General features: G+C 51.2%; 4 protein-coding genes and 1 non-coding gene across 5 annotated transcripts; 1 reads left to right on the top strand and 4 right to left on the bottom strand.

Moving 5' to 3' along the window:
• Positions 1-7155: 7155 nt before the first annotated feature.
• On the bottom strand, positions 7156-8738 carry BP01DRAFT_356402 (60S ribosomal protein uL4). Its single transcript, XM_025574946.1, has 4 exons — positions 8615-8738; positions 8428-8522; positions 8209-8359; positions 7156-8146 (listed from the first exon to the last, which is right to left on the bottom strand). Exons 1-4 carry the CDS (start codon positions 8722-8724, stop codon positions 7384-7386), a joined length of 1119 nt encoding a protein of 372 aa, XP_025431749.1. The 5' UTR covers positions 8725-8738; the 3' UTR covers positions 7156-7383.
• Positions 8739-9469: 731 nt separating this feature from the next.
• BP01DRAFT_38818 (lytic polysaccharide monooxygenase AA11 family protein) lies at positions 9470-11121 on the bottom strand. Its single transcript, XM_025577800.1, has 2 exons — positions 11024-11121; positions 9470-10861 (listed from the first exon to the last, which is right to left on the bottom strand). The coding sequence occupies exon 2, from the start codon at positions 10739-10741 to the stop codon at positions 9515-9517; it is 1227 nt and encodes a 408-aa protein (XP_025431748.1). The 5' UTR covers positions 10742-10861; positions 11024-11121; the 3' UTR covers positions 9470-9514.
• A 2604-nt stretch (positions 11122-13725) lies between these two features.
• Positions 13726-17241, bottom strand: BP01DRAFT_295688 (PLP-dependent transferase; the record flags this gene model as incomplete). Its single annotated transcript, XM_025571822.1, has 4 exons — positions 13726-14958; positions 15268-16360; positions 16438-17008; positions 17100-17241. The coding sequence occupies 4 exons, from the start codon at positions 17239-17241 to the stop codon at positions 13726-13728; spliced, it is 3039 nt and encodes a 1012-aa protein (XP_025431747.1).
• BP01DRAFT_t156 lies at positions 15013-15084 on the top strand. Its single transcript has one exon. It is a non-coding gene; the product is annotated as a tRNA-Arg (tRNA).
• Positions 17242-20486: 3245 nt separating the features above from the next.
• Positions 20487-24096, bottom strand: BP01DRAFT_356400 (uncharacterized protein). The gene is made up of 3 exons (XM_025574945.1): positions 23711-24096; positions 23495-23651; positions 20487-23438 (listed from the first exon to the last, which is right to left on the bottom strand). The coding sequence occupies exons 2-3, from the start codon at positions 23641-23643 to the stop codon at positions 20972-20974; spliced, it is 2616 nt and encodes an 871-aa protein (XP_025431746.1). The 5' UTR covers positions 23644-23651; positions 23711-24096; the 3' UTR covers positions 20487-20971.

The following is a 24096-nucleotide window of genomic DNA, read 5'->3' as shown; positions in this document are numbered from 1 at the left end:
AAATCGACGCAAAAAGAGGGTCTCCCAGTAGACTGCCCGGACGGTTTTGTGGGTGTGGCGGCTCTAAGTTGATTGCCAATTTGTTTTTCATTTCTTTCTGTTCTTTTTATATAATGAAATAGCCGTTTTGCTATGGTATGAGTGATTTGTGTGATTTATTCATTCCCAGAGACGGAAAGAATTGATTGTTTTGAATGAGTTCGGAGCGCCTAACGACTTTCAGCGTAGATGCCATTCAAGCTTGTGGTAGGAGATACTATTGAACGCCTCACCTCGAGATGAAGAGCTTCTTCAACAACGATTCGAAGGGGGAGGGGAGGAAGAAGCCCCTCCAGAGGGCCGGGTTTGTCTCAAGTTTGGCGATCAGATCTGCACCGTCACTTCTGAGTGAGGATGACGGAGGGCGCAAACGATAGTAGCGGAGATTTTGCCAGATTGAATCTATTGTGCCAAGAAGTCAGACCAGGCACAAAGTTTGGTCTGAGAAAGAAACCTGGAAGATCGGAATTGATACTCAGTGGAAGAGTTTTCCCCTGGAGCATCTCCGTGTTCAGTCTTCTGCGGCCTGAAAGACCAGGCCGAAACGCACAATGATGATTCACTCCTGTGATTTTTATGGACCGTTCATTATACAGTCATACACAGTAGGGCTCCATAAGTGAAGGTACCGCCGGAGACTATCTGGCAACTATTGAACCGTTGTCCGAGCCTCCGAGGCCCCATTGTCCCTTGGTCCCCACCTTTCTATAGCTACTCCGACTATTGCAACACCAGCTCGGAAACGATTCCGTCTAACGGTTCCCTTGACTTCATCAAACTCAATGTAGTGCGTGCGTGTACCTCACTCAAGGCAAGTTACGCATTGATAAAGACCGCATCTCATGTTTCTTTTAGAATTAAAAAGAGGAGGTACTCTGTACAGTACGTTGTCGACATCGATCAACTGTCACCAGGACCCATCCGACTCCAAATATCAGTGATCAATCATGAGGGATGCTCTCGGGAACTTAGCAAACGGCTTTGGTTCGATCCATCGGGATTTGGGAGAGCAGCAACCCACTCTGCCCTGACGGTGGGTTACTGCACTCACTCCTGACTCGGCGGGTAAAGGTCGGGGGAACAGACACTACGAGTTTTTGTGTCTTCAAGTATCGTGTGTCTGCCAGTGCTGACCTTGTCAAGCTTCTTGTGCATGCATAACATTTTCTCTCGTTACGCAATACTACCAGAGTAGGACGAGCCGTTCTGCTTTTTCTATGTTTTGTTTGGGGTCGAGAGGGATGGAGACCCTGCTGTGACGCGAAGCTTCCTCATGACGATGTCACGCAGCATTCTCATCTATGCCGAAATTGCCGCGCAACGTTCGAAGCCTCTGATCACGTGAGGGCATGAACTCTAAGCTGACACAAGCAACAGATCTCCGGATAACGACCAATTTGGGTAATTTCGATCGAGTAAACGAACTCTATATGAAGAGACCAGTTGTACAGATATGACTCGCTGCTACCAAGGGGCTGTAGCAATTCTGGTCGAACAATTGATTTCGTGTTGGGGAACAACCGGATGCGGTAATAGGGATTATTATTGGCCCGTGCTCGAGATTCCGTAAGTCAAGAGGGAAAGAGGGAAAAGTTTGGGGACCGGCCCGGTTCGAGGCGAATACACACACACACACACCCGGACACACACACACACACACACATACTCGCGAGTAGTTCATAAGTTATGTACTGTATAGTCAATAATAGCAGGGTTTGATGGTCTATTGTACAATTATATCCTGATCAAGGCTTCTGGCCAGGTGTGATTTCTCCTTTTTTTCCGTCCCATGAAGAATTGTTTCTCACATCGTTTCGTCCGACTCTCTCAGCCCTTTCTTCTTTGTATTCCGGCGCTAGGAAGATCCTATCGGAGTCGCACCAGTCCCGGAGATGGTTAACCGTGTTTAAACCGTTCGGGTTACACTCCGGGAGAGCCAGCCAGGAGGGAGGTTCTGCGCTACCTCTCCAATCTTGCTTGACGAGGTAAAGTCTTGCTCTCACGGACACCATGTCATGTTGGCGCGACTCCCAACAGCACGCTGATGACAGGGATTTATATAGAGTACTAACAGACTGAGACTAAGATCCATCCGACAGAATGGTGGCGAGCCTGCCATGATAGTTTGTGCCTAGATCGACGCCGGTCGACCTCGGTCGGAGCATACCGGTGCGGTGCTAGGCTGTTCTGAGTGTAGGGCTTCGCGGGCGTCTATACTAAGAGTCTACGGAGTAAGAATGGATTCTGGGTGAGCAGGCGCGGAGATGCGGTTCAATTTATTATTGAGGGTTCTTATTAACTATACCAGTAAACTACCCATGCAGGTATGTTGTACGGAGTATACTCAACACTCGCGCTCGCTCCCTCCTCCCCTCCCTCCCTCATCCCTGTCACTTCCAACCTTGTCCTAGACTCATTAGTGTCGAGTTGACACGACGGTAAGTAGGCGTTTAATCTCGCCGCCCGTTTATTTCTCGTTGGCGGGCTGGGGAAGCGCGGATACTGCCTCCCGCGCCTAGACCAGGGCGGGATCGGAACGAGTCCTACGCAGAAGAACAAGAAAAACAGGGAGTGGACTGTGGACTGCGGACTGCACGCGCGTTGCAAGAGAGGCAGAGGCTTTTATTCTTGACACGTTCGACAAGCGTGGACCACAAACCGGAATCGCCAACTGTAAGCGCCGGACTAACGTCGAAGCGAGCAATGATCTATCAAACAATCAATCCAGGATTATTACTAGTTCAAGTGGCCGTCTCAAGAGCCTCGCGAATCTGACTAGGAAGGTTGACGCGTGGTTTTTACAGTACTTACCTACTAAGTAATTATCCGAGCACCAGTTTTCCCCTCCGCAACCACTGGCCGACGAAAAATCAAAAGACAAAGCTGTTCAACCTACGAGTGACTAACTACTACACGGAGTAGTTACGGAGTACCTGCTACGTTTTTCTAAACAATTTCGGTATATAGTCGGAAAAATTCAGATCTGATCTCGAAATCGCGCCAATGATCAGGGTTGCATGCGGCTTTTTTTGCCCATCCTGGCGTTCGGCATATGCTATAGAATATGGAGTACTTCTGCGCCGTCTATCTCCGTTCCTGCGACTTGGAGAAGAATTTAGATTGTGCAATCTCTTTTAACGGGCGAGATCGTATGACTATCTTCTTTATGGAGTAACTACTCTGTGGGTAGTCACTCCCATTTCTCTTGTCTGCTTAGACGGCAGGCACCGCCCGGTGGACAGGAGAGATAACTAGTCAATGTGCTTTTCTTGTCGGTCGAGTTCAGGGGTGGGCGAACCCTGCGGGAGTATCATTCTCCTACTTCCAAGTATATACTGCTCTGCGGACTCAATCAAGTTCATAGTATACCTCTACTCCGTAGGTGCTCCAGTCTATGAAATATTCACATGCCGCATATTGTATTAGAATATGAAATGTCTCAGGGGGTCAGTCAACAGCACACACTCGGGTTATCCTCATCCCGTACCAAGTTACTTACCACTACATCCATTACGTTCAACCAACCTATTGGTCACAGGCATCCACCATATGTGCAAGCTAAAGTTGTGCTAGTACATAAAAGTAGCATGAGATCAGATTCTCCGAAGTGAATCTACAGTCAACGGGGGATTGGAGGGACCATTACCCCGAAGCCAAATTAGCCAGGGGAAAACCGAAAAACAAGAAAACAATAATCCGCCTCGGAACCGCGGCTGATACTTTCTTTCCCTATGATCTCCTGTCTCGTGCACGCTCTTCCTCCACCACCAACTTCTCGACTCGGGTGTGCTCTCTTCATCTAGTATCATTGAAAGTAGCGAATATATGAGAGACAATAACCTACTCTACTCTTACTACCTCACAGCTCAGAAAGAAAAAGCCCCCCTAGTGAAGGGTGAGAAAAAGCCGAAACGTATCGGGGGCAGACCGGAAAAACTCAACTGCGGCGCACCAAAGTCAGGTAGCAGCAATCCGAGGCCCGCTTGTGAGGTCAATCAACGCTGTTATAGGCCTGGCTTAGATGCCTGGTACACGGGGACTTGACGGTGGGATTTGTTGTTGGGCTGGGGTGGACTAGATAGTACCATGACCTAAAGTGTACTCCGTAATGAGACATCCTACTTTCCTTACGGTGTGATCTTCCGTCGAGAGAGGGGAGATTGAGGTTGGAGGGTTTGTTTGGTGGATGCGTGTTGCGGCGTAACGCTTGGAGTCCATGCTGAGGCTTGGTCTGGAGTAGATATATCCATCGTCGTCGTGGAGTATATCTTCAATGATTCAAGATTGCTATACTCGTCGATGAACTGAGTTTCATGTCATCCCAGCGACAACCCCAGCAGCAGAGCTCCGATATTGACTCGAGGCAGCGATCTCCAGGTCGATCAGGTAACCGCAAACAAGGTGGACAAGAGATCGTACCTTGATCCCTTGAATTGAAGAGAACAGTATGATCTCGTCATACCTACCGTCCCAAGCACTTCACCATCCGCAAATTCAACCGCCACCAGAAAGACCTTCCTTCCAGCGTGAGCATCATCCAAAACCACCCTATCATCAACATTGCCGCTGTCCAGGGTAGATCAACACTATCCACCCCGTAAACCAGCTGCATCTGCATCGTACTTTTCGAGACATGCAGCTTGGTTTCATCCATTCATCCTGGAGCAGCAACAGCAGGGGCGGTGGCAAAATGGAAGAGGGGAGCAGCAGCCAACACCGCCTCATAATGATACGGCCGAAATCCATCGTGATCAGCTGTACGGAGTCTTCCAGCCTCGGACCGAGTTGCGAGCATGCTCATGCTCATGCCTACAGCGCTATCCCCACGCTCATTTTACTTCTCCGTTGTCACCGTAGTATAGTTGCCAAGGGGGGTCAACAAGAGGATGATTGATTCATTGATTGATCAAGTGTACTCCGTACTGTCCACAGTGTCCAGTCTGAGATCACCTGAATTGATACTTACGGTTGTTCTCTTGGCCTTTTTTATGTGGCCAAGGTTCTAACGCCCATTGATAGTCCACCAATGACAAAATCCTCAGGTGAAACAGACTGGCAGGTTATAAATATGCCATTGGCTACGGGAGCCTACAAGCACCTCATGGGAAGTAGTTACGGTGGTTAGTACTCCAAACATTTTCTCATGGCACACGTAACTACAGAACACCCTGCATCTTTCTCATCATCCACAAAACTCATCCCACCAGGACCCAAGACAAAAAAACCAATAGATCATATCATGATACCATCTAGCCCGAATCCTCCACAAAACACCTCTCTCCCCATCGAATCCATAACTTCTCGGACTAATGACTACTAAACTATAGCACCTCACCCTAAGAACAAGGATATACGTTCAACCTCCCCCTCAGCTCGGATGGCGGAACCCATCTCCCATCTCCCCTCTTCCCTAAACATCGACCTCGGTAGTATCCGGTGAATCACCGTGGTTTAGTCTTAGTCTGCATGACCTTAGCTAGCAGCCGCGCCCCCTTCCCCCCTGACCGCTCGGAGATTTCCCTTCCCAGACATGTCGATATTCAACTCAATCATTGATTCAACTTTCAGTTCCACTGAGCCTCGTGTGGGCTTGAGATTATAGTAATCACTTAGGTCCTGGGCAGTGGCATTGGTCAGTCCTGTTCAAGCTTTGGGGACATCCGCTGACAGCGCATGGGAGAAGCCGGACATGGATATGAGTGTGCTATACTGTGAGAAAGTGTGTTCCGCTAGGAAGTGGGTGACAGAGTATATGATCCGTGTCTACCACGGCCAGTCTGCCATCCCGTCTCCGAACCAGTGGATTGCAAGCACTTTCAAACCGAGGAGACAGCCATGCACATACTTACCTTAACTACTTGTGTACGGAGTAGTTTAGTACCCAGAGAACAGACAAACAAGTTCGCAACTGCACCGCCCACTCGGTTTTTCGGTCTCCGTGCAATCCGGGAGTTAAACACGGTTGCCTGCCTGTCTATCTGCCTACCTGCCTACCCCAAGGGCCGAGGCCAAGACATCATAAATCAGGGTGAGAGTAACTCTCCGCGGTCAGGACTCACTGATTCGGGAGTCATGTAAGTTGGATCTGAGCTCCTCGTGCCCCTTTCTCCCCCAAAAATTCCAATGCGGACTAAGAAGTAGTATGATGGTAGATAATAACACAGTGGGTTATATGGTATCATGATATCCTTATAGTGCACTATTACCATTAGTACTATTACTATGACTATGACTATTACTATTACTATTACCCAGGATCCTCCGTATCCTGTGGGAATCCGGCCTTAGACACGTAATAGACACACAACTAAATTGACGTAACCCGGCGACAACCACACAACCACAAACAACTGGCAGAGGCATTGAGATTGACAGACAAGGCCAGATCAGGTACTCTCGACCGGAACCTAATGACTGGTCAGAGTCAAACCATCCATCAGATCAATCGGGTTGATGGCATCCCAGCAAATCGAAAGGCTTGAGAACCTTCAAACTGACCTGAGTCCTTGCAAGGTTAGTAGTAGTAAGTGAGCTAGCTAGCTAGCTCGTTTGATTTACCCAACCAACTACCTAAATTTCCCTGGAGCAGTTCGTCTGCTCATCACATGAAGTGAAACCAGACTGATTAAACCGACAAACCAGCCGGGAGAGAGGGTCAACAAACACAAGACAAAAAAAGAAAAAACTCAATCGACTAATCTATTCTTCCGGATAGATTTATTGTGTATAGGGACTCAAGGGGGTTCGGCCAATCATCCCGTTGAAGTTAGTAGGTTGGGTTGGGTGCTTCAGGGTCTGATGGGCATGGCTGGCTGAGCAGTGAGGTTTGTTCAGTAACTACTTACTGAACCCGTCGGGATATCGGGCCGAGATAAGTTTTTTTTTTTGCCATCAGTTCTATGAGGTGATGTGACTGAACCTCATGCAGCCTTGGGATGATGTGGTCGTTGTGAAAAGGGATTCTTGCCATAGAGACGGGAAGAAAAGGATGCAGGATTCGTGATCGGATCCTTTTTTTTACGGGGGTTGATGCTGCGGTTGAGTATCAAATGTCTTGACGTGGTGTTGTCGGTTGCGTAGGTGGTGACACTTAACAATAGTCACGAAAATCTCTGCCGCATGTCGTACTGTGATGCCAAGCCAAGCCTACTCTTTTACACTCCTTTACAGAGATACAGCACAAACAACACTGCTACCAAAACCCACAGAACTGACTACAAATCCATCTCATTAAACATCATGGGGTATTGCAAATCGCGTTCATTTGCTCTGGCTACCAATTTTAGAAAGAAAAGACCACATTAGAAAACGCAAACTCTCGTCGGACCGTCATGCCAGAACCATCTAAGCCTCGTAGAGGGTGTTGAGGAACTGCTTGGAGGCACGCTCGGGCTTGCCGCTCTCAAGGGGCTTCTGGCCGAGCTTCTCCTTGGAGAAAGCAGCGGCGTAGGGGTTGAGGCGGAGCATAACCTGCTTGTTGCGGAGAGGGTTCTTCTTCTGCACGTTGGCGCGCTTGGTGCGGGCCTCACCCTTGGGAGCACGCAGAACGGACTGGATCTCAGAGGAGTTGATGAGACGGGCCAGGTCGGCGTTGGCGACAAGGTTGGAGGGCAGAAGGAAGTCCTTCTTGAGGGCGGAGGGGGTGGTGGTGCTGCCGTAGACCTGGTCAAGGGCCTCGAAAGCGGCGGAGGACCAGACGACGAAGCGACCGAGGTGGCCACCGGGGGCGAGCTGGAGGAGGTTGAGGGAGAAGACGGAGGAGGTCTCGACACCGGGGATGTTGCGGAAAGCACGGACGAGCTCCTTGCCATCAACCTCGGGGTTGTAGACAACGAGAGGACCGCGGCGCTGGCGGAAGCGGCGGTTCCTCAGCTTACCCTTACCAGCACGGAGCTTGCGGGACTTCTGGACCTTGACGAGGTCGGCACCAGCACCGATGGCCTGGAGAAGGGCAACGGCGGCCTTGGTCTTGCTGATGGCAGCGTTCTCGAAGGTCTTGGACTCGACGACGAGGGGAACCTCGGGGACGTTGGCGACGCGGTGACCGCGGGCGAACAGGAGGGCGGGGACGGAGGAGGCAGCGAGGGCAGAGGCGGTAGCGAAACGTCTGAATTTATCCAAGTCAATCTTCCCGTTTCTGTGCTCGGCGCAATTGATTGTATCCCATACCTCTGGCCAACGTTGACCTTCTGGTGCCACTTACGCCAGACCTTGGTAGGGGCGAACATGCGACCGGAACGGCACTGGTTACCGAAAGCAGCCTGACCGGCACGGTGAGTACCACCACCAGAGACACGGGGGATACGAGCGACAGCACGACCTGCAAATCCGATCCCAATCAGTCCCTGAAAAATTCTGCCTCCCTTCGATTCGCATGTCCAAACGTACCGGTACCCCAGGACTCGGCAGAAGTCTGTTCACCAGCCTTCTCGCTCACGGCATAGGGCTGTCTCTTGTTCTTGGCAATGCCGGTGTGCACCTGCCTGTAATTCGCAGAAAAAAAATCCGTCAGCCTTCTTGTTCCATCCCGGTCGAAATTCTCCCTCTCATCTCGGAATCTCATGATCGAACATACTGAACAATGTCAGGACGGATGGGCGCAGAGAAAACGGCGGGCAGGGGAGCAGTGGCCCCGCTGGGCTTGCCCTCGGCCGTGGCGATGGTGACGGTAGGACGAGACGCCATTGTTGTCGACGGGGTGTGGTGGTCGTTATCGTCTCGTTCGAGGTTGAAGGTCGAGTATCTCAAGATGAGCCTGCGCAAATTTTCGCTTAGTTCGAACCACCCGTCGTGGGTGCGGGAAAGCCCTAGCCCTGACTGCTGTTTTGGGACGCCGCCAGCTGGAGGGCTGATGCCTGAGGCGGAAGCGGCTCCACCAGCGAGATGGTCCGGCCATCTTGTTCTAAGTACAAGATGGCACATACTAGACATGGGAACTACACTGCCTTTATTCTGTAGATGATTGTGAACCATCGGCAAATCAAATATAATTAATCTTGCCATTCCACTGTGCCGTATGTTAGGGCCACGTAATCCACGTATCGTTGTCTTTGAATCGTGCAAGAGTATACACTGGCAAGTTCCATAGATTGACTTATCAAACGCTGGAAGTCAGTTGGCATAGACAAGTACGGACAATGTACTATCCCGTAGATGCAAGAACAAGAATACAGCTTTCATTTGCGCCTTGACATTAACCTATCAATGGATCATGAAAGTATCTGTTATCATTAGGAAGCAATTTTACATTTTACAAGGATCAAATAAGTAACCAGATTACAGACACCATGACACTGACCAGCAGTACTATATTCTCCTATCTCGAAATGTTTCGATATGCTGTATGTTTATCGGATCTTAAATGTACAAAAAGAGCGAAACCCTAAAGGGCCTTCACATGCGTATGCATAGTAAGGGTAAATGAATGGTCAAATGATATCATCATATTCGTTACGAAATAGTGTGTTTGGAGCGATCAAACGTGGCGGTGACCTCCCTGGGCACGGCGTCTGGCGCGCATCTCAGTCACATCGCGCTTGGACATGGCACTCGCGATAGAAAGGCTGTCGCTCTGGCCCGGCGTGCACTGAGTGCCGCTCGCCATGGCCTGAGCGGTAGTCCACTGGCCGTTGGCGCAACGCTGGAATGAGGAGCCGCCAATGCAATTCCAAGAGCCCTCACTGCTGCAAGAACCGGACAGGGCACCAGAGGTTGAAGTGCCAGCACTGCTGGAGCCAGACGAAGACACCGCAGAGGAAGATTGAGATGAAGCCCCAGAGGAGGTCCCAGAGTACGACTCGGAGGAAGCAGAGCTTGCTGCTGGGGGAGCTGCGTAAGCCGTATTTATAGCGGGCGCGGTGGTCGAGGACTGGTAAGATCCAGTGTTTGCGTTGGCGACGACCGCACTGGAGATGGCAGCAGCTGCGCTAGATGCCGAGCTGGTGCCAGAGCTAGTACCGGAGCTCGTATCACCGGCAGCAGCAAAGGTAGGAGTACCAGTACAGGCAGCGCTTCCTTCGGGGGCGAGATTGCTGGCCTCACCAAGGTACGCGACGTAGTCACCAGGCTGGGGAAAACGAATATCGACACCCTCCTTGGTAGTGCAGCCGTTGATATTTGCGACGAACATCGGAGGGAAGGTGGATGAGCGTTCCTCCAACTTGGACATCACTCGGGAGCGCTTGGAGGAGCTGCCGGTGACTTCTAGAGGGGCACAGTTCATGTACATCTCGCGATTGCCGATACGGTTGAACCAGGTCCAGGCCAATGTGTACTTGCCAGGAGAGATGCCCTCAGGGATGGTGTAGTTGAAGGTAAACGGATCCGCCCCGTTAGCGTTTGCCGGAAGGTTTCCAGCCACGTTGGCAGGACACCCGCCCTCAAAGGACTTGATGACCATCCACTCCGAGTCTTTAGTAGGCTCCAGATCTGTGGTCAGCGAGATCTGACAGGAACCACCACCATGGACGGCACTGCCCGTGAAGGTTAGGGGCATGCTCTCGCCAACTGCTCCCGTGTTCCACTGGGTAACCTGATAGGTATTGGAACGCAGCTTGCAGGGGAAGTCACTGCCGTCAGCCGCCAGGGGTGAGTTGTTGAGAGTATCCTTGCCGTAGGGAACGGGCTGAGACATAATCATGTGTCCTTCGACGGCGGACATGCCGAGCAGGGCAGCTGCCACAAGAGTCGACTTGAGGAACATTGTGGTGGTTCGTAAAGCGTTAAACTGTTCGACAGTTGAATCAAGTGTTGATTGAAAGATTGTTCGAATCGTGCCAGACGAGTAGGAACAAGTGTTTGAAGGGTTGTGTGGCTAAGAGACCTGATGTATCTGGGTTAGCAGAATCCTTTTTATATCCTGTACTGACAGGTGTTCAAGATCAACAATAGAGGTAATTTGATGCAAAAAACGGGAGAATCTCTGTATAGCTGACCGCGCATAACAGATGATCATAACACGGACTATGCATAGATGGAAAAATACCTTTATGCACACGGGACAACAAAGAAACCCACGGATCAAAGAATGATATTGTAGAGGAAACTGTCAAGAATTGTCGAGACAATGATTTTTCTTTGTGCAGTCGAAGGAAGGAATGTCGGAGACTGCCACAGGCAAGTCCACCGCAAGGGTCCAAGTCAAAAGAAGGAAGGATGAAAAGAAAGACAGGACTAGCCTGCGAAACTGTCGAACAGATGTGAAGATGAAAGGATTGAAAGCTCCAGCGCGGGATGAGAGAAGGAAAGAAAAGAAACGATGCCCAGCCCTGGAGTGACAGGGGGGATTATATATGTTGCTGTTGACGGATGGAAGCGCCTGGCATGATGTAGGCGACAGGTAACAATTGGAGCGATAAAATCAAAGACATGCATGCTTGAATGCCTTGTGGTCTTGATGCAGTGAAAGCATCAATGAGTGTAAGTTGGTGTTTGGAGGAGTGGAGAAGATGTAGAAGTGAAACTGTGAAAGTACACAGGCGGATCTTGTCGCACCATCAGCCCGGCGCTTCGGATCATTGGCCGTGGAAGGATCGACTGGCGCCGGCCCACTGCCAATCATTCTGTCGGTTCCTGCAGTTTGTCGCTCTGTGGACGTTGAGTTCAGGTACCAGTAAGTCAGATTGTCGCAACCTCCCCTTTGCGCATCCAATCACCGCTACTGTTTGATATTTCTTCTTCATCGCGACTCTTCATTGCCTGGCGACTCGAGGATCACAATCCACCTTTCCCTCCGATCGGTCAATTCACCCAAAAATCCTGGGTCGGACCCTTGCTTGCACTTCGAAATCTCCGCTTGACGTGGGTCGTGTAGCCACTGGTGGTTCACCATGAACAGAATCTATTCAGGTTGACCATATGTGGTGCCTACTCCGGCCTTCTTCCTCTTCGGGTCAGATCTACACAGTATTGCCATATGATACTACTTACTGTACGGAGTACCCTTGTGTGCGGTAAACAGTATCTTCATTGCATGTGAATTCATCAACTGGAAAATGCATTTGCCTGCCTCAGTCCTTCCCCACTGGATTTGTTGATCGCATTTCTTATTAGCGATACGGTCAGAAAATTGCTCTAGTCGGCGTAACTGAGTCTATCAGTCACAAAATCAGGGCAAAATGACCGACTGCATCAACCAATCCAAGTGGGAATCTCAAGACCCTCATCAGACCAGGACGACAGCAAAGTCAATCCAGTCCCCACTGGAGCCATGAGGAGTCAATCTCCAAAATGCAACAGAGTACTACACTCACTATTAGTCAATCTTCGTCTGTCCCTCTCTCATCCTTCTGAGTGGTCCGACTTGGCGCTGGGGTGGCGAACGAAGTCAAACCCTTCTTTTCCCCAGTAAACTGTACTCACTTCCTACCGGGGAGGACGGTTTGAGCCACCGGCCACATGGGCAGGTCTTTTGCTCTCGCCGTTCCTCACTTACTCCTACACTGAAACATTAATGGGACGAGATTATGTGGCTGGGAATCAAGGGGACGATCGACCGAGGTTAGAAAGCCGAGCCAAGACGTTCAGGTACAGTACAGTACATGAGGCCTGCCCAACCACCGCTCCCATGGTTCCACTCCGATCCCCCGCGGACCCCTTCGGCGCTCAACGCTGGCTCTGCCTGGCGGAGACCTCCGCTACAAAATTGAATATCGGTTGACATTTCCGCTTCACGTCTTTCCTTGTTTGTGTGTGAAGAGCAGGTGCTCGCCGAGAATTGCTGCACATACAATGAGCGACTGCGTAGCGTGCAACTATACTGCGCCCCAAATCGGACCTGCATCATGCATCACATACATCACCGTGAATTTTGTGAGAGGTACCGTGACATAGTATCCTGATGAACTCTCCCGCTCGAATTCATTTGCAAACCCACATAGCCAAGACTGCCCAGTCCTTTTCCTCAAGTCAATACAATCTCTTCGACCAAGAGTCAGTTCCATGACAAGATCACGGTTACCTTCGGCAGTGACCCGTCAATAGATACTGAATCAATCTGAAACGTGCAACCGGCGCGGAAGATTCGCGGCTGTCACGGTGTCATCGACTCCGTAGTCTAAGCGAAGGCTCCAGTTACTTTCATCTCCCGATCCGTCCTATGATATGCATGCCCTCGGTCTACGAAATTTGCCAGCCAGCCTGGTGGCTGTCTTGGGTCGGACGAAGTCGAATGTAGCTCGAATGAGACATGAGGCCGAATGTACTTGCGTAGATCTGCTTGGTGTGACAGGCGTCAAGGAGTCTGAGTGCATGTCTCGGTCACAACTCAGCAGTATAAGTCCTTGGTACGTGTAGTGTGCTGTACATTCTATCTACATGATTGTTGCAACCTATACGTGTCGATAGTCAGAGCCATGAGATGCCAGCTGGCATAGCGGCCACAGTCCTCTGGGGTGCATGACACTCTCTTCTCGGAGTTGCGCTACATCAGACATCTGTGTGTTGGATCTTGTAGTGTTTCAGCAACCAGAGTGCCTGGATCGAATGTAGTTCGATGATCCGGGGACTCCAGTGACCGGCTTGAACATAAATGCACTCGTGCCTTCTTAAGCACCAGTCCATAAGCACCAGTCCATAAGCAGCAGTCCATAAGCAGCATCAATAGCTGCTGCCGCTACTGCTGCCCATAATCAGCGCATCACTCATCTCTCACCTTCTGTTGAACAAAGTTGACACCCAGATATCAAATCATTTCCTCCCCTTCTTCTTCTTCGCCCCCTCCCCATTCCCCCCACCCGACTCCTTCACAAACCCACCCTTAACCAGCGCATCTCTCCCAGCAGCATTAATGATCCTAAACCGATCCGGCCCCAGCAAAACCCCGCCATACCACCGCGTCACCACGACCACCACATCCCAGACATCCATCAACTGCATCAGATGCAGCAACCTACCCCCCGCCGCCGTCTCCCCATCATCATCACAGTCCTGCACAATCGACACATCCCCGCCGGCCGCAGCATCATCGCCCGTAGTAACCGCCGCATGACTACTCCCACTCTTGCCATTCCCACCACCAACCTTCCTCTCCCTAATCCTCCACGCGCTAATATTATGCGTCGCCCCAGCCACCTTCTTATCCGTCGCCAGCAAGTAATCCAAGAACCCCTTCGCCTGGTCCAGACTACTCACCTGCGCCGCCCTCCCCACAAACACGGATTTCTTCTCCGTGATCACGTCCGAAAGGACCCATTCGGGCGGGGCCTCGAGACCGAATGTTTCGTGTAGTTGTACCGAAGAAGACGCGAATCCCGTCGCGCTGTTGAGTTTTGTGTCGTCAACCTCTTCGTGCTGCGAATCACTCCTCGTCCCATTCCCACCATCACCACTATTCGAATCAACACTGGCACCGCCACCACCGACCCCCAACTCCGTAAACACCGCCTCCGCCTCCGAGATCAAATCAAATAGACACACCGATCCGGCGGTATATACCCTTCCCAGAATATCACTGAGAATATCGACGGCAAGTTTGCCCTCCCCGCGGGCAGCGGTGGAGGCGGTGCCGAGGATGAGCGGGGGAGCGTCGGGGTAGGAGGGCGAGAAGCCGAGGAGGAAGGAGAGGTGCGGGTGGTTTGGAATTTGGAGGCGGAGGGTCGTTGTCGGTGTTGCTGTAGCTGTACGGTTTTGTGCTGTGTCGGTAGGAGGGGTTGCGCTGCCGCCCAGGGTGAGGGTGGAGGGACCGGGGGCCTTTGTGGTTGGGGTGTCGCTGTTGCTGCTGATGGTGATGGTTTCGGGGTCGTAGATGGCGGTTATGGCTTCAATTTCTTCGGCGAGGTCGGGGTTTAGAGGTGACATGTTGGAAAGAGGAGGGGTGGGGGAGGGGAAGTGGCGGAGGTGTTGTTGTTGTATGTCGTGGTCAGTCTTGGCGACTGCGAATTTGATTCCGGTTGGAGGGGGTGGTGAGGGGAATGATATGCGCTATTCGCGTACTTCTAGGATATATTTTGGAGATCGAGCTATCTTTCCCAATCTGGCCTTATAGCTCAATGGTAGGGCGTCAGTTTTCGGTACTGAAGGTTCTGGGTTCGAGTCCCAGTGGGGTCGTTTCTTTTTGTCTTTTTTCTTTTATGGGCAGGGTCGGTGGGATGAGCTGAGGTCGCCCGTGTGCTTGACAGATCTTGTTTCACTGTTTACTTTCAATTGTTTGTTTGACCGCCCCTGTCCAATGCACAGTATAAACTGCAATCAGCATCCCAGCCCCATCATATTCGCCGGGGCCTCCTTCACCTGCAGCCTCTGCATCATGGCCTCTTCATCCTCCAATCCATCCAAGTTCTTCCTTTTCCAGAACGCCCGGAAACCGTCCACCAACCGCCGAGTAATGCCGGCGACCTCCTCGGCCGGCATCGCCGCAAAGCACAGCCGAAAATACTGCTGCGAGCGAATCTTGGTCGCAGAGGTCGGCGCGAACAACGATCCGGGACTCACTAGACACAGATAAGGCTCCTCCATGAGTTGAAGCCAGAGCGCCTTACTCAGTCTCTCAGCCCCATACGTCTGCAGCAAGGGGTGCGTCTCGATGCTGATCTTGAGCCACACGAACATCCCTCCCATGGGCCATGTGAAATCATACATCTGCACCTTATCCAGCACCTCCCAGGTACCTGCGTCTGCGTCTGCGTCTGCGTCTGCAGCACCAAAGACCTCATGCGGCGAGGGACCACGATTGAAGTCTGCATCAACCAGGTACTTCCCTTCTTCTAGCACCGTGCACATGTCGCGCATGCGCTGCTCGTAGCTCGCGCGCAGCCCTTCCAGCCATCGCACCCAGCCATCCATCTGCCAGGCGCGCTGCTTCTCGCCCTTACGCGGTTTACTACCACTGCCACTACCATGATTCCTACCGGCTGCTGCTGCACCTCCATCTGACTCCACCTGCTGACCCAGGATCAACTCAGCCACCATGGCCTGCACGAATCCGGACGGCTGCTGGGTACTCGTCTCTGTGATACGGGTCATCCGCTCAATGAAGGCAGGCTGGGCGGTTATCCACCCCAGCCGACACCCCGGGGCGATCGTCTTGGAGAAGGTGTCCAAGCGCACGACGCGTCCGTCCGTGTCAATTGACAGATACGAGGGGACCAGCGAGTCCAGGAACGCGTACCCGGACGACCGACCGTGGGCGTTGTAGTTGCGCGGCGTCGGGTGGACCGCCAGTGGCGAGCCGCGATACTGGGCCTCCGTGGCCGCCGCCGACGGGTACTGAAGGTTCCAGTACGGGTCATCTTCGATGATCAGGATGTCGTATTGCTGGCACAATGCATAGATCTCCCTGCGACGTTCTACGGACAGATTACCACCCGTGGGATTTTGGCCGATTCTGTCGCGAGAAGAAGCTAGGTCAGCCAGGGCCCGCCACAAGCCAACAAAGGTATGTAATCCACTGCAACAACTTACGTGATGGTGTACATCAAATGCGGCCGACGACCTTTTTTGAAATCCCAATTCTCTAAGACATCCGCCAGTCCACCCTTGCCGTGAGCGAGCATGCCCTGCGCATCGATGGCGACGGTGGCGACATTGACGCCCCGGGGTTGGAAGGTCTGGATGGCATTCATGAAGACAAACTCCTCGCAGAGCACGCCCTCACGCTGGTTGATCCAGTCCCGACGAGGATCCCAGGCGGTTGTGAAGGTTTCGACTGCCTTGGCCAGGCCGTCGGTCGCCCCCGTTGTAAGCAGGGTCGCTGGCCCCCCGGCATAGGGGATATTTGGGTGGAGATGTTCGCGGGTGAATTGGCGGACAAAGGTAGCCAAAGCAGGCAAGCCCTCTGAGGTACCATACTGCAACGCTGTGGCGACATCGATCTTCCGGACAGCGCTGGCACGGGGCGTTTCTTTGGGAACGACCATGCGGTCCGTGGCCCGCGCGTCCTCTCCTCCCGTCGTGGGACTCACCGCAAACCGCTGCGGGTGGGCGACGGTGGCCTCGAGGGTTTCGTAGGGGAAGTATGACGCATTTGGCAGGCCTGATGTCGTGCGCGGTAAGTGAGGGGAACTTTGAGCCTGCCTTTCATGGGGACAATTGCGACAATCACAAAACAAGAACGAAGAACTAACCACCGGCCATGTTATCAACATTGGGTCGAATCATATATTTGTACAGACTCTTGACCAGACTATTTTCTCGTCGCTTGGTCACCGCCGAGAAATGATGCGACAAGTCGAGCGGCGGCGACTGTTCCAGGGTGGAATAAACCATGATGGAAGATTACCAGGGACTGATTTCACAGTCAGTCATGTGTATGCAACTTCGTCAAGTGGATGAATATTGGCTCGAATTGATCCAAACAACACCTGATTAATGGCTGGACCCAAGGACGAGAGGACGTGTGGTGCGCGTGGTCGGTATATAAACCGGCCGTTATCGATCATGCTTGATAAGCAAACCAAGACAAGCAAGATTGTGGTTGGAGATCCACTTGGATTGGTCCAGACACCATGACGGCCGTTGAATGGACGCGATAAGTGAGAGGAAGGACCCTCTCCCCGTGCAGTGTTTCTGGATTGTAGGATGTGACTCGTAGGCCAGTTAACCGAAGGGTGACAGGATGCACATCCTGATTCCTTCTTTTGTTCTCTTATCCGACGAATCCCGGAGGACAGACTTAGCGGCGGCCAGATAACTAGACATCTGAGCGTACTGTTCGTGTTTTGTGTTTATGTCTGTGTCTGTCAGTGTAGTTTGCCCAGGCGACTCCCCGCAACTGGATGTCGCCCCATGGGTCTGGCTATGGTGTCATGTTCATATCATCGAAGACGGGCAACGAAGCCTGGGGTAGCCTGGTTGGCAGTGTTCTTGTTTTAAATGGTTGGCTTGCCGAGCGTTCCGAATGTGGGGGAATTTTGGTGAAAAAGGGTTCCATCTCTCTGAGGGATGCGGAGATGAAGTTTGAGATAAGCTCAGTTGACAATTAATTGACACTTACAGAGAGGACAGTGGACGGTGGTTTGCTTTGTTTGCTGCTCTTCAGCTTTCTTTTCTATTCGTCCTGCTTATCGATGATTTGACACATACTTGCCTTTGAAGTTCACGTATGACACTAACTCATTGCTGACTTGTTAAATCATCGTCAGTGTGTTGACAACCTGTCATTCATCATCTTTGATAGTCATTCTCTATATTCTACCGCTATATTTCGCCAAATCTTAATGCATAGAAGAGGCATTCGACAAGTGTCAGTAGGCAAAGGGCAGGCACATGCAGTTTTACACCATATCTCGCGACAACAAGCGTTGCGATAAATCTCAAGGTACTGTACACTCCATCAAAACGCGATAACACTACTCAACCTAAAGCAACACCTTGACTATCTCAACGACGATGACTCAAACCTCGTCCTTCCACAATGCAGATTGTCCTCAACAGCTCAGGATCCTTCAATGAAAAAACAGATATTTTGTATTTGTCGAAGCAACGTTGCCTTGTAACATACCTATATCTATCGTGGGAATATATTAGTCCATCGTTCCGACAGTAATCCCTACAGGATCTATCGATAATCCCTCACCCACCCAGCCTGAATCTCCAGACACTTCTACAAAGAACCGCTCAACGATCGACCTCCAGCCCTCTGCAAGAATCCCAAACCAGACCAGGAAGATCACCATTCCACCCGGAGGTTCAGATATAGCCGGGTGGATTCTGATTCCACCCGCCCTAACATAATCGTACCCGGTCCCCTACTATCAGAGTACTGGCTGTAGTGTATGTACATGCAGATACCCGAAACCAATGGGCTTCAAATCAGCCCGTCCGGTTGGTGATGGTTGGTGGTACGCAAAAAGCAAAAGTAAATTATATCGAAAGGGATGTAGGACAGCAAACCCCGGGATATCGTCGCAAACTACTAAGCTACCTACCTCGACATGCTAATCTAACCAAAGGACAAAGAAGATCTGACCCTAGCAGCTTTAACCCCAGTATCCCTCTGAAACGGCAACCGTCATGTTCAGAAGATCATAAGGCAAGACATGAAAGAAAAGCAAACACCATCCCAGCCAGCTCGCTCCAAGACAACAATCAGATTACTTGAGAGATAGGGAGCTCAATCAAGCTAAAGCTGAAGCGCAAACAACAGTAGGAAGCTATATAGCCCCCTTCCTCACTCACCCCATCCAACTCTCGACCTTCCGGCCCATAAATCCACTACAATCACTGACCCCCACGACAACCGAAGCTGAAGATCTTGCCCACTGCAACCCTTCCTAGAAGAGAGAACAACATGCACATCCCAGCCCTCCTCTCCTTCTCTGTCCTCGCGGCCTTCACCACGATCCTGGGAGGTGCCGTGGCGTCCCCCACCGCAGCGAAGGAGAAGCCGCTCGCTGCGCGGGTGAATGTCGTATGTCGTTCTCCAAGTAGTTCTTCTATATTCTACTTTGTCTTTCGTCTAAGGACTCAGAGCACATTTCCCAATTGTTAATCTCTGCTGCCATTACAGTTTGCTTGAGCTAATCGTTTTCATTGAATGCAGTTGCCTAACGGCGCTACCTGCAACAAGGACGGAAGTATGGGGGTCTGTCAGAGTAATTTCTGCATGGTGAATTGTTTGTCCTTTCTTTACTTCGCTTATGGTGGAAAGGGAAAAAGGAATGCTTTTCTGCATCTTTACGGATGGAGGAAGTGCGATATGCCGAGTCGGAAAGAGCGAATAGCTAATGGATTTCGCATTGTCTAGCAAAACGAGGGCGCGGCTACTGGAATCTGTCGGTAGATTCTAAGCTCGAAGGGAACTGCTAGGGTCCTTGCACCTCTGTTGGGTAACATTTCTTCAAGCAGAGCAGACTATATGAGTTGATAGCCTGGGTGATAAAGTGCAACTAAGTCCGATTTGCACTAAATGAAATGACATCGCAAACAAGAGCACAACCCCTTCACCAAAATGGTTCAAGAGATGAGACCTGTGTAAAAGAGTCCGGAACAACTAAAATCCCCGATTCTGCATGGTACAAGTCGAATATCAAGAAAGAACACGTGCTTCATGTGAACGCTGTATCGGTGAGTCAGCAATATGTAGAACAACTCAAAAAGCCGCCGATATTGCGTTTTTCCTGGAACAGCCATGGTGGCAGCGTAACCAAGACAGAAAATCAACCTCGGGCTGCAGTTGGAAGACGTTGGTACTAAGCTGTTCCAGAGCCTGCAGTTCCTCGTTCATTTCTTGTCTCTTGACTACCGGTTCCCTGCTGGATACGGAGCATACAACGACTCGGGGTGTTTACTTCCCTTTGTCAAGCCTGCTCAACGTCCGCGCATTGATGCGACGGAGTACAGTATGCAGAGTTCCGTCTATCGCACGAGCGGGTGTATTCGCCAACTTTGAAAGGTTAGTCTCCATTCTGTGAGCTTTGGCAGAACCAAATCTGTAGCTGAATCTTCGGTGTTTGCTTCTGGTATGAGCAGGGAAGAGTCAGCGGCCAGGAGCGTGACAGGCCCTGTTTTCTTTGGAGATTTGAATGTATCCGAGATACCGAGAAAAACCAATGTGTTGCAGTCACCACTTCACCACTACAGAGCTGCCTTCATCTTCTAGTTCGAAAGATCGTGGCTAAGAAGGCCACATAGAGTAGTGAAGGTGGTGACTACTGTAGTGCCAGAGGTGATGGACCCCTCACGTCTAGTGACAATCGTCGAAACAGGAATGGCGGAGCGAGTGAAGTAACAATCGCGACTGGACTTCTCCAGTAAGCTTCATTCAATATATTCCACAGAAATCAACCCCGCGCCTCTTCCAGAGACAGCGACAGTTAACTATAGTTCAAACAATCCCTCGAGGATGTAAGCTAAAAAATCTAACATATACATCATAATTTTGACGATATTGGACCGTCGCAGAGACAGTGAAAGAAAGGACAAAGAAGTATATCCGGAATTCAACAAAGTCACAGGACCACCCCGAACAAACCAGCGGAATGGTGACTACTCCTAGTTAGTGGGAGTGACCGTGTCGTAAGTGCTTGTAAGCATGCCTATGAATGCCATCGCGCTTCCAACGAGGTCTTTCGGATGCGGTGACACCACTGGACATGCCACTCATGACACTGGAAGTGGGTTTTGAGGGTGTTGCCAAGGACCCAGTTTGCGTCTCGATGGGGACACCTTGATCGTCCACGAGGACTATGATTTCCTGCTCCACATATACAACACTTGTGGAGGAAACAGTGTCGGCAGATGAGGTGCTCGAGGGTGGCGACCATGTAGTGATTTGTTCCCAATCATCGCTTGCGAGAAGAGCTGAAGTCGAGGATTCCGCTGCCTGATAAGCAGCGGTCAAAGGCCTAGGAGTCATCGCAAGAGTACTGGATACCGAAGTAGTCGTTTTGATCAATGCAGTACTGGTGGTACGAGTGACAGCATTTGACTTCGCAACCGATGGAGAAGTACTTGATGATATGGCGGACTTGATCAATGGTGCGCTGGTAGCCGTGGAAGTTGTTACAGCTGGCTTGGCGGCTATCGCGAATGTGCTTGATGCTGATGGGGAAGCCATCACGGGTGTACTGCTTGTAGAAGTGAGTGTAGTCTGCTCATAAACCATCTCAGATGCGCTGGATGTTTGAGCAGCAGTCTTGATCAGGGGGACGCTCGTCGACGAAGGCGTGGCCAACACCGGAGGTTTAGCTGCTACAGCGAAGGTGCTTGAAACCGGCAAGGCAGTATTGACTGAAAGAATACTCGTTGTCGAAGGTGGGGCTTGGGTTGAGGATGCAACTATGCTCTTTGTGGACTCAGGGGCCGCAGAAGACGCCAGCAATGCTGCAGACATGACAGTCTGAGAGGCGGAAGTTGTGGGGCTCGGAGTAGGTATGAGAGGTTTGGATGTGGTGGATGTAGCCAACGCAGCGATCGAGGAAGAAGCCAACATGGCCTGAGAACTCGAAACGGTACTGGGAGGATTCAACATCGAAGACAGAAGCGGGGTGGAAGACATGGCAACCATAGCTAGACTGCTTTTCGGTTCTGAGGGATTTAAAACCGAAGACTTGCTGGCATCAGATGAAGAAGCCACGACTGGAGATGACGCCGCGAACAAAGCTGAGGATTGCGTTATAGCCGAGGAGCTGGGTGGAGACGGGTCTGCAATGCTTGAAGATACACCCAACACTGCAGAAGACATGATGATTGAAGGTTTGGCGATCGTTGTCGCCAAGTCAGTCGAGAGTGGAGGAACCACGGCTGACGGTTTGGCAAACACCCCACTTGAAGAAAGCGCTTGACTGTAAGCAAGTAGCGTTGAGGACTTGACCGCCATAGTCGAAAGTACAGGCGTTACTGATGAGGATGCCAAGGATGAAGGCCTGATTGACACAGTCGAAATCCCTGATGTGGAAAACGTACTGGGGATCGAAACTTGGGCAGCTGATGTGGTTGAGGTAGCCGAGACTAACGGTGCTTCAACAGCCGTGTGTGCGTGGGTAGCTGGGGCAGTAGTCGGGTGAGCAGGAGGAGCTTCCACCACCACGGGGGGTGCAGTCGGCTCCCAGGCCTTTGCCGTGGTGGGTGAGGAAGTTGTGAGGCCTGGCAGGGCCACGTGAAGACCTGCGGACAAGAACCCGAGGTCAATGCCAACTCCAACATTCGGTAGATCATCAATAATGACTGGCGTTGGTCTCCCGTGGCCACCGGCGGCAGTGGTGGTGGTTGTTGTGGTGGAATATCTAACTGGGCTAGCATAGGCAGGTCCAGATTGGATAACAAGGTTGTTCGGAAGACCACCCTTATGGTAGTTCACATCCTCATTTTTCAAAGCATCTGGCACAGAAAAGCGACACTCTCCCTGCTTCTCATCGCTCTGGAGGTTAAAGATTGGACAGTCTGACACCTCTCCAGACATGTTTGTGCATGTATTTACCGCCTGTTGGAGCACATTCGACTCCCAGCCGTACATGAAGTCACCATGGTACCCGTAACCTGTGGGGTCTCCATTCGCAAGTACAAAATCGCCTTTCTTACTTTTAAAGGCATATGTGTCCCAGATATTTTCGTAGAAAAGTGAAACAAGGCGATGCTCGAAGCCCTTGGGACATTTTCCGTCCATGACGAGGGACGGATAGGCCAGATGAGACTTATGATCCGGTGTATCGACATCCTTCCCGTTCCAGCACGAAGGGAACATCAATTCAAACCGAACGCCTTGAGTACAGTGCTCATCCAAATATGTCTTGTTCGGAAGGAAATGACGCGCGAGCGAGGGCTCGGGGTCTTTTTCATAGTTCAAGCAATTGAACCCGACAGCTTTCTGACGAAGAGCTTCTTGCGATAGATCATCTCCAGTCCACTCTGCTTGCGGAGGATCGGGAACTGGCCAGGGGAAGTCACGCAAGTATGTGTCTCCTGCCATCATGCGAAAATTATCAGGGAACGCCGTCACGTTATCGCCATTTAGAAGGTAATAGCTGTTATCAATTAGTGCCAAATCACAGCGAGATTTATTGCGTCTGAGAAAACTTACGCCAGCATACCGCCGACTTCATTGACGAGTTCTGCATCGCCATTCTGATGCACGAAGTACAAGGCGGGCGCCCAGTATGCCGACTTGTCCTGAGTGACTGCGCAGGACGTACAACTCGATTGCCTAAGGCTGGCCTCGTTGGCTGACATTGAGAATCCTATTGGAAGAACTCAGCGACCATGCTGGTGAGTCACAAATGATGCAAGAGAAACTGACCGCCCGAGCCATGAACTACGTGTACATGATCTGATGGTGTTCCCGGTGCCATTATGGGATCAATCCGAGCCACACCACTCCGTCCGCGACAAGGCAGACGCCAGAAAGCGTCTGCAACATTGGTCCATAGTGTCAAACAAGTCACTATAGTAACATTGAATTTCATCTTTTGGTGCATCATCCGCCGGTTAGTGCGTGTAAGTGGTGGGTCGATAGTGCGAAAGCAGGCAAGAGAATTGTAGTCTCAACTAAATGCGTCACCAGGAGCTAAGGATCGGAAGTCGTGCCCATCAATGGCTGAAGCTAGATGGTCGAGGTTAGTATGGGTGTCGTCGAGATTGTTCCGTGGTCGTGCAGCTAGGGATACCGATGGTGGACAGGTAAAG

This window comes from Aspergillus saccharolyticus (genome assembly GCF_003184585.1).
Source record: "Aspergillus saccharolyticus JOP 1030-1 unplaced genomic scaffold BP01scaffold_13, whole genome shotgun sequence".
Taxonomy (NCBI): domain Eukaryota; kingdom Fungi; phylum Ascomycota; class Eurotiomycetes; order Eurotiales; family Aspergillaceae; genus Aspergillus; species Aspergillus saccharolyticus.
The sequence above is the reverse complement of the archived record's forward strand: the minus strand, read 5'-3'. Positions and strand labels throughout refer to the sequence as shown.